This window comes from Corvus moneduloides, chromosome 7 (genome assembly GCF_009650955.1).
Source record: "Corvus moneduloides isolate bCorMon1 chromosome 7, bCorMon1.pri, whole genome shotgun sequence".
Classification (NCBI taxonomy): Eukaryota; Metazoa; Chordata; class Aves; order Passeriformes; family Corvidae; genus Corvus; species Corvus moneduloides.
Window position 1 is genome coordinate 12,927,059 of NC_045482.1, and position 16,987 is coordinate 12,944,045.

A 16,987-nucleotide genomic window follows, 5' to 3' on the forward strand; every position below is an offset into this window, starting at 1 on the left:
ATGTAGCTCTCTTCGACACAAATCAAACTTGTACCGCTTACTGTATGGCTGAGAGATGAAGACAGACGTAGCAGTAAAACAAGTTGAGTCTCCAGGTCAAACCAGGCCATGTCCTGATCACACCACCCCCTGCTTTTCAAGTTTCACATTATTCATTTCTTGAAACACATGTTCCTACTTAAGCCAATGGGAAATTTGCCATTGACTTCAAAGGGACCCAGAGTGAGCTCCTGCAGCAGTTGCCCTTCTTAAGGAGAAGGGCTGTGCATCCCCAGTTTTGGCAAGGCATGAGCAATCCTGCTGGCTTATAAAATCACATTTAACACCACAAGTGCTGGGTGAAAGTTTTTGCAGGAATACTCTGCTAACCTTCATCATGGCAACTTAATGAAAACCACTCCTGAATTTGTGCAGAATTCAGCAAATAGGTTAATGAAAATTATTTTAAAATGTATATATATGCATGCTGTAGTGACTCTGCCCAGAAAGGGATTTATCATGGTTTCTCAGGATGCTCTCTGCAGCAGAACTACATGCTTGAAAAATGCAAGAGGGCAGAGGTTCAGCCCCCACAGTTGGTCTCTCTGGGTGGCCCCTGGTGAGCTGGAGGGTGGAGGAGCCTGAGGATGGGAAGTTTGTGGCCAGTGCTTTTCCTTCTTATCAGAACAGGAGAGGGGTCATTCCCCAACAGTGGTACTGACAGCAAGGGCATGGCAGCATTGTATGTCACCCATCCAGGCCACTAAAGCCTTTGAGACTCCCCTGTCAAAAACTCAGTGATGTCTTTGTGTGTACCAGAGAAAAAGTGATGTCAGAGACGGAGGCAGCCACTGAGCCTGCTCGCCTGCTTCCAAGAATCTGTAAGAGTTTGTGGAGAGACATGTCTCCCTCACCTTTCACTCCTCCAAAGCTCTGTATCTCTGTCTCTCAGCTCCTGGTTTTGGATATCAGCAGAGATCCATCTGGCATGAAAGGCACCTGTCTTCTGCTTGGCAAAGCTCTGGCAGGAATGATGAGACCCAGCATCTCTACGCTCGGCCACCCACAAACCAGCTCTCAAGGCAGGGTGTTGCAGAACAAGACTCAGATCTTCTTGGCTACCACTTTATCACCTGTATAACCTCTTAATTTCTCTCCTCAGAACAACTTCTCAGCTTAGCTTCTGCAGGCAACTTCCACTTTATAACATTACTTCCCCCATTCCTTAATAAAATAATCTCATAACATTCCCCCCGTGGCTTTACCAGTACTAACAGTTACACACTGTCAGCAGAAATTGCTATGGGTACAAAGGGCAGGGAAGACAAACTGCTGGCTCCCTGCTGAGCACTGTCCCAGAAGAAAGGACAGACCAACAGAGCTCCCTCAGCTACCAAATCAAGTCAGGCAGCCAGAAATCTTCTCCAGCAAGAGAGAGCTCAGAGGGAGCAGGTATGATAGACACTGTGTATTAATTTGCAATTTTACAGGATATGGGTTTCTTTCTGGGTTCTGACTTGATTTGTCACTTTGGGCTAAGCTTTGTCTCTCTCATGTTTAACCCATGAACTCTTGTGTTTTGCAACCAACACCCCAGGAATAATGGAGTGCTCTTAGAGTTCCTGCCTTTCTTCCAGCAGACAGGTATCTATCTCACCCAGCGATGCAGTATGCCACATAGGCTGAACGAGTGTGAGATGATCTACCAAGTGCTGCTCATGCTAGAGACAGAGCCATGTAGACCCTCAAGGGAAATCAAAGCCAAGGAACAAAGACTGCAGTGGGAGAGAAGCCCAAAGACTGACTCTCCCTCTTGAACAATATCTGTTTTCCTTTCAGCAGTTCACAGTTGCCCAGCAGACAAGGACTGAGCCCCCAGGAGAGTTCATTTGTGAGGCTTTTTTTTTTTACAGACTATGTGTTGCAAGGTCTTGTTTAAAGGTTCCTCTTCAAGCAGAATAGGGGCGCAGAGAGGGAGAAGCCCTGGAGATGCAGCTGCTGTTGGGATGGGAAGAGGCTGCCCAAGGGAAAAGGTGTTTCCTTCTTTTTTCGTAACAGGAGTCCCCAGTGAGATGCTCTTTAGAGGGGGAAATACTGCAGTACCCAGGTGATGCTGCTGTGTCATGCCAGCAGAGCCAGCAAAGTCCAACTTATAAACCAGAGCAGAGTCTGACTGCAGTATCTTTGTATGAATCCTGGCCACTGCTGTGCCAAGCTAGGTACTTTCCTCTTCTTGCACCTCTGTTGTGGAACATGACAAGCTGGCCAGCAGGCGAGCAGCACAGGCTTGCTTCCTGCACACCAGCATTTCCTTATTAATTCCGCACTTGACTGTGAGAGCCACACCTTCAGCAGCTTCTCATAAGGAACCGGACTAAAGAGAAACCCCAAGAGGATGTGAAAACAGAACACTGAGTCTTGCAGCTTCCAGCCAAAGACAGGCTTTGCTCTTAATGCATTGCATCTCCTTCCCCTGCAAAAAGTGTAGGGAGAAACCCCCAGTGAAGCTGCTCTAAGCTTGTTTCCAGAGAACCTTCTTCTTCCCACAGATCCCATGTGCTGTGGGTGTTTTCTGCAGCGCCTCGGAAGAGCTGTGCGCAGCAGGCCCCTCTTGCTGTGTGTGCTACGTCTGCTGCAGTGTCAGCTCTTCATAACAGGGCTCTTGCTGGCTAAAGCCAAGCCAAACCACCATTTGTCCAGAGTAATGTGTGTAATAACACAAGCCAGTCCCCAGCTACCATCTACTGAACCATGCCAGTATTCTCATACTTTATTGTAAGACTTCCTATAAACCACCAAAGTGTGATCCAACCCATTCATTAAAAGGCCACCAACTCAGAAATGCAGCACACAATTGTGTCTGCTGACAGCTGCACAGCATCTCCCAAGGCTGCTGGGACCCTCTGCCCAGGCCATTCTCCAACAGCACTGCTGCACTGCAACAGCAGCCCAGAAAGGTCTACAGAATGGACATCTCACGTGGAAGCTATAGGAGTCCAGCCTGAACTTGAGACTCAGAGGGCTTCCTTGCAGCTCATTATTATTTATTATTTGTACTGTAGAAGCACCTGAGAGCTTACTAATATGATCAGAGACTGTTTATGTCAGATGCTGAACACCAACAGAATAGCAATGGTAAGTGCCCTTGCCAAGAGGTTCAGAAACATATAGATCACTTTGGGCAGAAGGGAGGACTTGAAAGACAGCAGAGAATTGTTAGATGCAGATGGGTTCTGAGCTGTTGGTGGGACCCAAAGGAAATTGCATTTCCCACTGGTTCCACTGGAGTTGTACCTCTCTGCCTCTGGAAGCTTTGCCCCACCATCATACATACACAACTGCAGTGCTCTCCTCCAGCAGGGCTTTGTGTCCTGGCTTTGAAAACCGGGAGACAGAGACCGATCCTAATACAGTCACAGCCATAAGGTAAAAATTATTACAAGAAATACAAAAAAACCCTAGAGCATGTGAACAAACCACAGCAGATGAAGACTCCTTCCGCACAGTGGAAACTCAATCCCGTTACATGCTGAGCATGCTCGCTGCCTTTTCAGGACAGGGGGTGAAGGATCAGACCCACTCAACTATGAATTCTAACTTTCCCTTAAAGCATCAGGCTTTGGGGTTTGTTTTTTTTTTTTTTCAGCCCAGAGAACTCAGCTGGATAATGTTTCTGCTTCAGGTTGGCATGTCATGTTTTCCCATCAAACACCTTCTATGTCTGGCCACTGATCAGCTTGCAAAGTCCACTGAGACTTTTGGGTGCCCTAAGCTATGATTACGGGTTAGACCCATTCCATCTCTAATCCTGGAGAGTGCTCGTTAGCTGCCCTGCAATTAAACCCATTGCAATGTCCACAGGGCACTGATTTGAAAGAGAAGGGAGCCAAATGGTGCCTGTTTTCAGGAAGGAGGGAAGCAGGTTCCTGTACCATACTCTCGTGTCCCCATTTTTTGCTGAAGATCTGGGGAACAGCTTGTGACTCACTGGATGCCAGGAGGCACCTCCACCCACCCATGGCCAGCAGAGATGCCACCACCCTGCTTCAGTGTGTCCAATCCAGACAGAGTCAAGTGCCACTGATGGCTGCAAGCTGCAGCCATGCTGCTGCCCAGCATGGAGATGGGAAGGGAAACCACCTCTGTTCCCTGTGTCTTGGGCTGCATCTGCCAGAAGGAAGCATGAAATACTGAACAGTCCTCCAGGTCACTGAAATGTTGCTGTGCAGGCATGGGGCCAACAGTAGTGACCTTTCTCCAGGAAAATGAGGTCTGAGGAAATGAGAGGTTGGGAAGGAAGGAGGTATCCAGCTGGAGGAGGAATGGGGCATTTCTGGGGCATTTCTGGGGCCTACAGAGAATGCTTCACAGTAGGAAAAGAAGTTGTGTCCCTTTTTGCTGCTTCATGCTTGTTAGGATTTTATTTGTCATCAGATGTGGACATGGATACAGATGAACAGACACACTGGAGTATCAGGAAGTGGCAATGCTGAACAGCAGGGTTGCCTTTGAACTCTTCGCTGTGCCTTTGACAGCCACCTGGCCATAAACCACCACCACAAACCCTCCACTTCCCCATTAGCAGCTTTCTGCATCCACTTCTGGAGAGCCTGAACTGAAAATCCAAGCATGCTCCAGTGCATTTCTCAGTACTTCTCCCCCTCTTTGATAGTTGCAAGGCTTTACAACCAGTGGCAACCTCAACCCTACCAACCTTCAGGCACAGCCTCTTCCTCTCCAGGAGGGACACAGCCTGAAGAATCAACACCTCTAAATGATCCTGTCACAGGCTCTAAGCACAGAAAACCTGTATTAGCTCAGTCTGAGATGGAGGAGAGGAAGAGACACAGCTGGCAGCCTAACACACAAATGTGATGGTAGAAGAAACTGGTAGCCTGGACACCTGGACCAATCTGTCCCTGCAGGAGAAAGTGCTTTAGCACTTTTGTTGACTATGCAGAAGGCCATGGCATTTAAATTGCACCATGAGCTGTGTACAGGGTAACTCAGTGTAGCTGCTGAAACATCATTGGTACCAGAGGAGGTGCATTCAGTGAAATGTTCAAAATATGAATTGAAATACTCCCTGATTGCTTTATGGCATCTTGTCTCTGCCCAAGCCAAAGCAAAGAAACACAAAATCAATATCCAAAGGTCCCCTGCAAATCAGCCTCCCCTGGTGGATCGCCACTAAGCATCCCTTGCCATTACTTCTGGGGCAGTGGGGACAAAAATATCACAAGGGAAAGCAATCAGAGCAACCAAAATTGTGCTTCTGTGCACATCACAGCCTTGCAGAGACCCAGCCAAGTGCTGGGGGTGATTTTGTGCTCCTTACTTGGAGAGGGTAGAAAAGGTTGTTGCCAGAGGACGTATAGCAGACTGACAAATTCGTTTCTCAGAGAAAACAGTGAAGCCACCTTTCCTCTTTCTCTTGAAGAGCAGGAGCAAGGAAATTCTTTCTTTTCACTAGGACTAACTGCTCTCAGTGCCTTAATGTCAAAAATAAAACCACCTCCCCTTTCCAGGTGCCAAAGTGCACTGGTGCTATAGCACAACCAGCCATAGCACTTCCCTGCATATTCTAACATTTCAGCAAGTCACAGGAATGATGAAGTCTTCTCCCATTGCAAGCATTTCTTTACCTGTCATGGGACAAATCTGTGCTCTGGCTGAAATGCCTGTCCTTCCTCCCTGTAGGTTGAGCCTGCCCCCTTTGCTTGAATTTTTGTGTAGTCCTCTATGCCCTTGAGCCCAGCTGTGTAGCAGTGGGGAGATATCGCTCCTCCTCCACATCTGATTGCGTTGCTCTCTGTGATGGGTGGCGTGGTTGGGCCAGAGCAGGGAAAGTGGCAATCTGCCAGGAGAAAGGTCAGTACAGCCTGGGAAACGAGAGCTTGGCAGAAATCGCCCTCCGTTACCTCGGGGTTAACACAGGTAGACGCCACCTCCAGGGCTGGACTAACGGTTTTATACCCAGAGTACCACCACATTCATTTCTTGTCTAGGCTTTTCTACTTCTGCCAAGTGACGACCCCATTCTGCTTTCTTGACTGACCTCCAAAGCAGAGTATCTGAGACAATAAAAATGCAATGTCTGCCTGGAAACCACCCAGGCAAGCGGCCAGATCTGTAGCCCAGCTCTTCACCTCAAGGCTCACAGCCAAAATCCTGCCCTCAGACACAATTCCTCCTGAATCCAGCCAGAGAAGCAGAGCAGCATCTGCTCATCAGATCTGGCCATCAGTTACAGTGCAACTTGGGCACAGTCTGGACTCTTTGGTGGTGTAGAGCAGCTGAGCTCCACAACTGAGAACAACCTTTTCCGTGAGGGTGGAAAACTGGCAGTTCCTACAGGACATGCTTTCAGTAGAAAGATCAGGATAAGATAGACAACTAGAAAGATTTTAATTGAGTCAAATGAAAACTACTCAGTGGCAAGCAGAGGCGACTATCAAGCAGAGAGGACTCCTGGGCTGCCTGTACATTGAGCTTTGCAGTAAACCAAAGCATGAGCAACCCATAGCTTGCACAGGCCAGGATAGAGGGGAGCTTGGACATCAGACCACTAACATTTCTATATATTAAAATGGTAGTTATGCTTAACAAGGTCAGAAATAAAGCACCAAAATGTTTTTCAGCTATGGGAATTACAGAATTCAAAGACAAAAAGCTTAAGACATTTAGATATTTAAGTAGCTGAGAGCATAAACCTTCACTGCTTTTGTCCTTTCTTTCCTCACCTAGGTCAGAAAAGCTTCTGCATATGCATTCGGCCTTGTTCTGACAAGCTGTTAAGGATAAATGCTTATAGACAGCTTTTTCTGAAACAGGTATTTCTTGTGCAACCCTCTCAGTACAGGAGTCTGTTATGATACCCAAGTGCTGCTTCTTTCCACATCTGACCACCTTTGTCAAGTTCTCTCCTCTGCAGCCTCTAAAAGTTTTCCCTTCCCAAGGTGCCCAGGAAAGGTGTTGCTTTGCCAGATTGAGGCATGCTTGGAATGGGTAACGATGGTCTGCAAGACCTCTCCAGCAGTGCTTGCTGCGCTAACCTTCCCTCTCATCTTCCTACTAACACATACATTTACACATTTATGGGTATATTTATGAGAAAGAGTAGTTTATTATTCATGTCCAGCCTCATACACAGCTTCTCTGCTAAGCTAAAGATGCCAGGAATGGTTCTGTTTGAGACAGCCTATGGCTCCCCAGGTGAAGGCTGGGGATGGCATCATTTTCACAAGCAGCTCACAGGAGACTTTCTACGTCAAGGGAGCTGCCCTTGGACTGTCCAGACCTGCAGCCTCAGGTCAGCACCTGAGCGACAGTTCCCACAAGCCATCCTGCTGCTTCTTCGATGCAACTATGAAGTGGTTTTGTAGTGGTGAGATCATTTATTTGAGAAAATTGCCTATGTCCAGTTCTTTCCTGATTACTGCAGTTCTTCACCAACAGCTTCATTTCCCCTTTTCCCTCTACATTTTGACTCCTCAGACTAGAGAGGTGCTTACTCTGCTTCATTCTTCTTCATAGCACCTACAAGAATTTGGGATTAGTGCAGCCATTATCTAGGCTTTCTTTAGAGGTTTATTCTGACAAGCCTTCTTCAAATACGGTTTTCAAAATTGTTAACACAGACCCAGTTTTGGAAAAGGCACTTTGTCTTCCTCGCCAGGAAAAAAACATACCACAAACTAATTGGCACTGACACATTCTGCTGCCCCATGCTTTCACATCAGTCTGACTGGGACACCTGGGAAGACATGTGTCTGTGCTAGCGGCGTTGCACCAATTCACACCAGCCAAGGCCTGGCCCTGGCACGCTCATCCAGGCGCAAAAGGAAGAAAATAGCAAGGAGAGACATCTTAGTCATGGCAAGGAAAGTGTGATGCAACTGCTCTACAAGGAGATAGTTTAGCAATCCCTGGCAGCATCTGCTTGCCCTGATATCCAGTCCAACTTACAGTGCCGACAACCCACCATTAAAGGGCACCAGAGGGACATTCATCCAGCAGCCTGGCAGCCAGATACAGCCCTGGAAATGCAACCGATGGGACCATAGGGCCCTCTGAATGTGAGGGCAACAAAGAGAACATATTTCTTCTATTACTGGAAGCCCCTCCCCACACCCATCATCTTCAAATGAGCACACTCAGTTCTGCAATCCTTCCAAAAGCAGAAATGCAACCCTGCCCAGTGCTAGAGTGATTTTGGGGAAGCTCTACACCACACTAACCATTTAAGGTCAAACAGCTCATTAGCCAACCCAAACTAGCACTCAGAGAGGGCTCAGCTCACATCTAAGCCTGATTAAATGCCATGATAGATGCCTTAGTAACCACACGTGCGTTTCTGGGGACAGCCTGACTGGACCAGCACTCAGAAGCTGGGCTACTGTGGTCTGCCCACACAGGCACCGTGCACATGCTCCTGATGCTGGTGCTCCTGCTCACGGTGTATTCCCACTCCTACTCCTTCCAACACCCTCATCAGCCGCACACCTTTCCCCGGCCACCTGTGACTGGTCTGGCCATCCTCAGCCTCGGGGACTTGAGCGCTAGAGGCTGGGGAGAGGCACAGGACTGCACGTAGGGAGGGAAGGGCAGGGGGGTCCGGCAGGCACCGCCTGTGAGGCAGCCTCAGCCCGGTACTCAGCCCGCCCCCAGCCCGAGCGCGGCCGCCCCGCGCCGCCCCGCGCTCTGCCGCCACCTCGCGCCTCGCCGCCCTCTTATATAGCGCCCTAAAAATAGCTCGCCGCGCGCCGCCTCGCGAGCCCCGGGGAAGGGGCGGGAGCAGCGCTGCCGGCCAATCGCCGCCGGCGCCGGCGCCCCGGCCACGCCCCCCGCGCCCCGAGCGGCGCCGCCATTGGGCCGCAGGGTCTTCAGGCGCGCGGCGGGCCCGCCCCTCCCGCCCCGCCGTTTACCCTATATGGCCACGCGCTGCCTGAGTGGGGCCGCGCGGCTGCGCGCGCGGGGGGGGCCGGGCCGGGCTGGGATTGCTGAGGGAGGGTGAGAGGGAAGCGGGGAGGGAAGCGGCGTGAGGGGGGGGCGGGATGTGGGATGTGGTGTCCCGAAAATAAAGAGGGGAGGGGGCGGTGGGGAGGGCGGTCGCGAGCGCGCATGGCCGCGGTGCGGGGCTGCGCGGAGCGCGGCGGGGACGTGCCCCGGTGCGGCGGCCGCGGGGTGCTCGGTGCGCGCCGGCGCCGCTCGTCCTCCTCGGCCCGGCCCCCGAAGCTCGCCGTCCCTCCGCGCTGATCCTCTTTCTCTCTCTCTCTTTTTTTTTTAAAGTGTGACTGAAACAAAACAAAGCCAAAGGGACGCTGGATCTATCATTGGTTGATTTTCCTCCTCCTTTTTTTTTTTATGATCAAAAACAACCCCCCACCCGAGCAAACAAACACACACAAAAGCAGAAAGAAAGGGTCTTGCTCAGCAGCAGCATGGATGTCTTGGCTAGTTATAGTATATTCCAGGAACTCCAGCTTGTCCACGACACCGGCTACTTCTCAGCTTTGCCATCCTTGGAGGAAAACTGGCAGCAGGTGAATCATTTAAATTACTCCTGTAAATCTCTTAAGCGCAGACAGTCGATGCATTGAGGCTGCATTTCTGACTTTATTTTATTTTTGTTCTTTATTTCAGGGTTGGGTTTTTTTGGTGGTTCTTTTTTTTTTTTTTTTTTTTTTTTCCGCGTGGGTAGACCTTTAAATGTCTGTATTTTTTACCATGACAAACTGAGCAGTCCATTCAGATCTGTCTGCCTTCAGTCCTTTCTGAGCACACCCGACAGTACCTGAGATCCGGTGGCATTCTTTAGGGTTTTGTTTTTATGATGACTGCTATTTTATTTTTGAGCTTAGATTTTTTTTTTTTGTTTGTTTTGTTCTTTTAAACAAGCCTGATCACTTCTAGCCAGTGCTGGCAGCTGGTGGAAATGGAATAGATCATTCTTATTTTCAGGTAATTAGTATACGTCAATAAAAATCGTAGCTTAAGTCGGAGGTGGAGGGTGGGCAGGTGTGTGGCAACACTAGGAAAAGCTTTAAGGCTAAGTTCAGTAACTAGGAATGTGACTTATTTTTCTTTTTTTTTTTTTTTTTTTCCCTTTTTCTTGGAAGATGGGTAGAAACACACACTTCTTGCTGTCTTGAAACAATGACGCCTTAGGCTGGTTCCAGTAACCAGTGTGTTTTGAGGCACTGTAGGGTTAATATGCAGACAGAATAAGGATAAAGATGGAAATCAAGTATTACAAATGTATTAAAATGATGACTGGTAGCGTGAATACAAGTAAGACCAAGGGGAAGAGTAGGTTACAGAGAAGAGCTGTATAAAATACTCTATGAATCCAGTTGTTAACTATAAATAGTTATCAGCTGGGATATTGAGGGAAAAGGAAAGACAGCATTCCTATTTACGGCCAAATGTTGTGAGATAGTCCTGTTTCTTGATGTGATTTTCTGGCAGAGGTGATACACCAGGCGAAATTCTGGAAACTGGTGTCTCTTTAAAAGAAAAAAAAAAAAAAACATCTGCTGGTGGGTAGAAATAGTGGAGTGTGGCTGGGATGACATGTGGTGCTATTGCAGCGCACGGACCCGTGGCACTATCAGAGTGGGAATAACGAGCCCCTGGATTTCATCTTGCCAGCCTTCACCTGAGTCTTGGCTAGTGTGAGGGTAGCCTGTGTTAGGTCTCCAGTAAGTGACAGTTTGGGATGTTCATTTAATTTTTCCTTAGAAGTGTGTATGGGTAGAGATGTAGATGGCAGAGCTTCTGGGGAGTACTCGGGCTGTAGCATTGTCAGCCAGCTGGACCGGGGCTGGATCTTTAAAGGTTTACCGTAGTAAAATCGTTTTGGCTTCAGCTTTGTATGTGTGTGCACACAAACCAGAGGTTTATTGTCAGCTACAGGGTGAACACATTCAGGGTTTATTTTGCAAAATGACCGATCCAACTTTGCTTTATCCTCCAAGGGGGAGGGGATGCTTTTTGTTATTAATATTCAGTGCACACATCCATGATGGTCACATCTGCTTTCCTTTTATATTTTTAACATGCTAATTAAACTGAAGAGGTTAATATAATTTAATTTAAAAAATATTTCATAGCGTCATTGTTGGATTGGTTGCATATTTGGTTGCATATTAGTAACAGTCCAAATGGTCCAAAGCGACATAGTGTGTTGACATAGCCAGCATGCTTTAGGCAGTGCTGTGAGTGACACTCTGTCTCCTTCTGCCTTCTTTTATGTGTGGAAGAGCAGCAGTCTGTTTTATACAGTATCATGTACCTACCCAATCCCAGTGTTACCATTGCAGAATTTAAAGTCATGCTCCTGGTTTAACCCCATTGATTATCCACGTATGCTTAAAAAGAGAAGCTGAAAATAATTTGCTATGTTTTCCCTTATTTCCTCTCAAATCCTGCAACCAGTGCCCAATGTTTCATAATGCATCCTGTATTTATGGTTTGTTCCCCTGTTGCTGCCTCGACTCTCCTTGCAAACAACAGGCAGCAAAACTGATGTGTCAGTGGTGGGAGCAGCTGAAGCTGGCTGTGCAGAGACCATGCTGTTACACAAGCTTGGCAGACCCACTGACACAGAGACCCCAATTTAATTCTTCTAAATCGCTTGCAGTGTAATCAGGTCTTGGGGATTTATTTATTTTAGGCAAACTGTAGGAACTTTGAGACAAAGAATGTGTGTGTTTCTAAAGTATCCTTTAAAACTAAAGGCTATATAGTTGAGACACCAGGGGAGAGAGCTGACAGGGCAGTGACTGATCCCTGTGGGATGTGTTATAAGTGGGAAACAGCAGCTTTAATTTTGAGCAAAACCACTTGAACAAGTCTTGCCTCTGGTCCAATGGTGCCATACATGAGCTTCACAGAGGCTCCAGGGCAGTGCTTCTCCCAGCAGCAAAGCAGCACCCCAGGAGATTACTTCAATCTCTTAAAAAGGCAGGGGTTGAGGGGGAAAATAGTTGTGTGGGTTAAGAGCAAGCTTCCTTATCATGTTGTGAGCCCCAGTTTTGTGATTAGCAGCTACTAGTGCATGATGTGCAGAGGTTAGTCAGTGCCAGGTCCTGCTCTGAGAAACGATGCTTACTGGGGTACCGTGAAAGATGCACCTGCCCCACTGAAAATCAGAGCATGCCTTGGGGTGAAAGTGTTGACAGAGTCCTGTCTTCCTTTTCTCGTGAGCCTGGACAACAGTCTGGTAGCTGCTGACTGAGGAATATACAGCTGGGCCAGTTGCTCGTATTTTGGATTGTGAAACACCCATTACTCATGGAGGGCACTGACAGCACAGGCAGGTTGCTAAATGCTTGCACACAGTCAGCTGATCGCCCATCTTTCCTTCCCACTGTAAGAGGAATGTGAACAAGTTCAGTATCTCTGCTTTTGATAATCAGTGCTGGAGTTGAATGAGTGTAACCCAGCAATATGTACGAAACAAACAGATTTTGTGTAGGAACAGACTGTCTCCTTTTGTGTAGGTTTCTTTTTTAGAAGGCAGAAATACAGACAAAAAACCCCTTGTTCCACCCTGGACATAGTTTGCATTGTGGAAGTGGAGATACCTGAAGTGGAAGCTGGAAATGAACCTGTCGTGTTTTTGATGGTTTTTTAAAACGCATGTTGGGAAGGGAGAGCTTGGTTTTTAGGCAACAAAAGCTGAGCTCATCTCTGAACTTTGGGTGCGCTCCTTCAGGCAAAACACTTCAGAGGTCAGGAGGATTTTTTCTTGGGGTGGGGACGTCAGAATCTAATGAGTAATCAATAGCACAATTTCATCAGGAGAGAGAACTTTGTTTAGCTTTTCCAGCAGTGTTGAGCTTCTGTGGCACTGAGTAGGGATTAAAGGAAAAGGTGGGCTTTGTGCACTGGTAAATGAGTCGTTTGCTCTAAGTCAGCTGGCTGGTACCTCAGCATCTGTGTGTTTCTGCCTGGTGCTTCATCCTGGCTCTGATTGAACCGTCCTAGTTCTCTCTGTCCCTGTGAGCTGACTCTGCAGTTCAGGACCAGGGCGGGGGGAGATTTCAGCACCTGCATGGCTGCTGCGCTGCTGCAGGAGGACCTCTGGCCACGTACGCCATTGCTCTGGGATGGCTGTCTCATGTGGCATCCCCGAGATCGGAGCCGGACTGCTGGGAGAGACAGCACGAGGCTGAAGAGCGCCTCATTACTCTGCAGAGGAAGGAAGTGGGTAGGAGGCTGTTTTTGAGGGAGGTGGCTCTGAGGAGCATAGCCTGTGCAGCTGCACATGGTCCCACTTTGTGTGCCAGGCTGCAAAGAGGGAGAGAGTGGGGCTGAGAATTTGGAAGGGGTGGACATGGAGCTTGACTCTGTTCTACCTGCTGGGCCTTCACAATGTCATTTAGGGGGTCACTGGAAGGTAAGGGTGCAGAAGGCATCTTTTGTAATCAGATACGCCTTTTTGTAGGGGTGACATTTTAAACATACCTATTGTCCTTCTCTGTAGGCCTCTTGGTGGACTCTCAACTCACCATCCTATTGTGAAACAGGGATCTGATCAGGAGACATTTTGGGGCTGCTGTCATATTCTGTGGGGGCTGCAAGGCACCCTCTAGCATGGCTGTTCCCATAATGTCAGAATATGGGAGCACAAAGAGCAGGTGGATGCACAGAGTCATCATGTGCAGCTGATGCAGCTGTATGAAAACAGCAAGGCTTAGGTGCCAAACTCTGGTTTATTCTGAAGGAGATAGCCTTTCCCACGTGTGTCAGCAGGCAGCACAGGTCTAATTGGCTGGCAGAAGTGGAAATGGCATTATATTGTTTGCTGATAACCATTGCCTGATAACATTTCCTTTTGCCTTGGCTGACCCAGCTGCTCTCAGCTGCAGCAAACAATGATCCTTTCAAGAAAGATGCACATTTCCTGTAAAGCATAGGATCGAGGAAGCCTTTGTTTTGCTGCTGACCCTTTCATATAGCCTTCTTTGCCTGTTTTTAATCAATTCTTCAAGCCTCAGTTTCCCTCTTTCTGAAGTGACTGACAACAGCAATGCTAAGGCCTAATGGTTTTTGTGGAGCTCGGAAGGCTGAGTTTTGACTCATTCTGGAAAAGGGCTTTGAGATCCCTGTGCTGTGTGAGAGAGTATCCCAAGGTGACTAATCTAGCAGAATTCTTACATCTTAATGCTGACTTTTGCTTGGCAGACGGGGTCATTTTCAGGCCTATAGGAAAAATTTCCACTCCTACTGGAAAGGAATAAATCACACTGAAGAACATTCCTGCCTCCCCATCATCTCCATTGTTCTAGTTTAATGGCATAGTTGGCCACTACATAAACTAAACCATCTCTTTTAATATTGCTATTTCATCTTGGTTCCAGTCACAGTGTAACACATTTCTTAAGTGCTTATAGTATATCATGCCTCTTGAGAATAACTTTCAGAAATGGTTGACTTCCAAGAACAGCCACATGTGTAATGCAGTGTATTTCAGACTCCGAACGCCGCTCCATTTATACCTGCAGCCCCTCTGCTGGCTCCATGTGCTGAAAGCATGCTCCTGTCACCTTACAGAAAGAGATGGACAAAGAGAGGAAAGACAAACCTGAAACTGCTGTCTCTATTGTTACATTTCTTAATTATAGAATCTGTTGTTAAAAGTGATTATTTCTTGGTATTCTGAAAGCATACAGTCCCGCAATCCATGTTACGGGTCTTAGAATAGCAGATTATGTGAATGACTTGTGTCAAGTGATTTTGAAATGGGGTAAATACCTTTAAGCAATGCACAATCATAATGTGGGTACTCAACTAGAAAATATTTTCTCTTGTTTGGGATGCTTAAATCTACCCTCCCCCAAGCCCGTACATTTCTCTATGTCCTATTGAATAGGCAATGCATAGATTAGAATAGGCTACATGAAAATCATGATATATAGCTAGTCTGCAGTGTGATACTTCCATGTGGAAATGGCAGAAGGTTTTCAGTTCCAGATAGTAATTTCACATTTAGGCTCTCCAGAGTTGAGGCAAATGGTATCTTCTGGATATTGTTGGGGGATTTTTTGAGGCTTTGTCAAATAATTCTCCACTGAGAAACATCCAGTGTGTTGTTTCTCCATTCTGTATTAAGAAACATAGAGAAGCAAGAAGGAAGCTGCTTCTCTTTGATTGTAGCTGCGTATGAACGACCTTGATTGGAGTGGTCCTTATGAAACAAAGGGATTTTGCTCGTTGACTGAGCAATATTGGTGTTTAGTACATTAAGCAATGGGGTAGTAGTACACCTCATCTCCTATCAAGTTTGTCACATTCTGCAGAGGGGAAGAAAAAGAAAAACTGTGGGTTTATGATCGTCATGCTCAAAACCTCACTAAAATTTATACGCAGGTATTGTAATTGGTGTCAGTTTTCTTTTTTGATGCTAAACCTGAATTTTTGGAGAGTTAATAAAGGTGTTTTCAAGGGTAGTGCTGAGTTCCTCTTTCTGCTTCCTTGGACTCTCAAGTGCCTCATGTCCATTCCCTACATCTACAATGCCCCCACCACTTCCAAACTCCTGGCAGTGCTCAGGAGCTGGGAGTGCCATTTTTGTGGTATCTTTTAAACTGATGTTGCAGGAATTACTCACCCGAATTACTGAATTTCTTTTTCCCACATGTTCTGCTTGTACTCTGGGTGCTTCTGCCTTGGTCAAAAATAGTCTGGATTCACTTGAACTGCAGTGTTCAGCTGATTCTGTAGCAAGCAAACAAAACAAACCTGCCAGGAAAAGAGCCTCCTCCCAACACTGCCACTGTGAGTTAAAAAATCGTGCCTGGTTCCCAAGACACTGAGATTGTCTTTAAAGTCACAGGCCTTTTATTTTTTAATTTGATATTCTTTATACTTTCCTTGCATTTGAGCCACTGGAGATTTGTTTTGTTGTCTTTTATTATTAAAAAACCCCAAACAACCCAGGATTTGTAACTCTTACTCGATTCCACCAGCATTAAGCAAATGAAAGTACTATGGCATTTATAGGTGTGTACATCAGAAAAAGCTCATGTATTGCTTTGGTCACCAGGCTGTATTTACCATTCCTGCTCTGGCAGCAGCTGGTGAGGAAGACTGCTTGGCTGCTCAGGCTGTTAGTTTGCCTGTGAGAGTAAGCAGCCTGTGTGTTCATGTCGCATTTCCCTCCTTAGAAGAAATTGCTTCAGCTTTTATGCTCAAAGATAGTTTGACGTCTTGGATTTAATCAGGACACCAAACCTTTGCTTCTCAGCTCTTCAGTTACAGGATGACTTGGCAGCTTTTGTGTTCTGATTTGCTGCTGTGGAGATTCCTGTTCCGGGTTTGTGGTGCTCGGGCACAGTGGCTGGGGCAGGGGAGGGCTGTGCGAGGCCATGGGGACATGGGCAGCCAGTCCTTCTGGAGCTGCAGGCCCATATCCTGCCACACCAGCCGCCAGGACAGCTCCTGTGCAGGGAAGCTCTCGGTGGGGTGTGGTGTTGCTTCTATGAAAAAATCAAAAGAAGATTCTGAAAGGCAAGCTTAAATGCCCCTTCCCAGAGGTCTGGGTTGTCTTTGTGACAGCCTGTGCATGGCACTGATTTGACCCTTCTCAAGTTTTAGTACGTGTTGGAGTTGAGCGTATGAAGGCTGGGCAGAAGGCATTTAATTTTTTTTCTTTTAAAGGTTTAATATATCAACTCTGATTTATTAAGCTGCTATGATGCTGTTAATCCTTTTGAAGCAGGTACCCATCCACTCCCTATTTTTGTGTATGAAGGTTCCTTTCCAATCCAAAGCGTTTCCACTCAGTGCAGCTGTGTATCATTACATGTGTTACTTTTTGGAGAACTGTTAAGAGGTGCGTAGTGTACTGTACAACACACATCAAAGAGTCCGAGTTGGACTCTTCATGCAGAGATGTTTATGTCATTTATGCTTGCTGGAGGCCCACCAACCATACTTATTTAAGTGTCATACTGGTTTTGAACATGATCCTTACAAGCAATGTGTCACATGTCCTAAT

The 16,987-nt window shown here is 47.1% G+C and overlaps 1 protein-coding gene across 3 annotated transcripts in view; it reads left to right on the forward strand.

Annotated features, from left to right (window-relative positions):
* The first annotated feature begins 8,911 nt into the window (after positions 1–8,911).
* KLF7 (Kruppel like factor 7) overlaps positions 8,912–16,987 on the forward strand; it is a 66,855-nt gene continuing 58,779 nt past the window's right edge. For 2 of the 3 annotated variants that reach the window (XM_032114193.1, XM_032114195.1), the window contains exon 1: positions 9,138–9,524. In XM_032114193.1, coding sequence (XP_031970084.1) covers positions 9,423–9,524 — 102 coding nt within the window. In that variant the 5' untranslated portion in view covers positions 9,138–9,422. Of the gene's footprint in view, positions 8,992–9,137; positions 9,525–16,987 lie in introns of those variants that run through there. The other variant, XM_032114194.1, reaches the window with a different exon arrangement.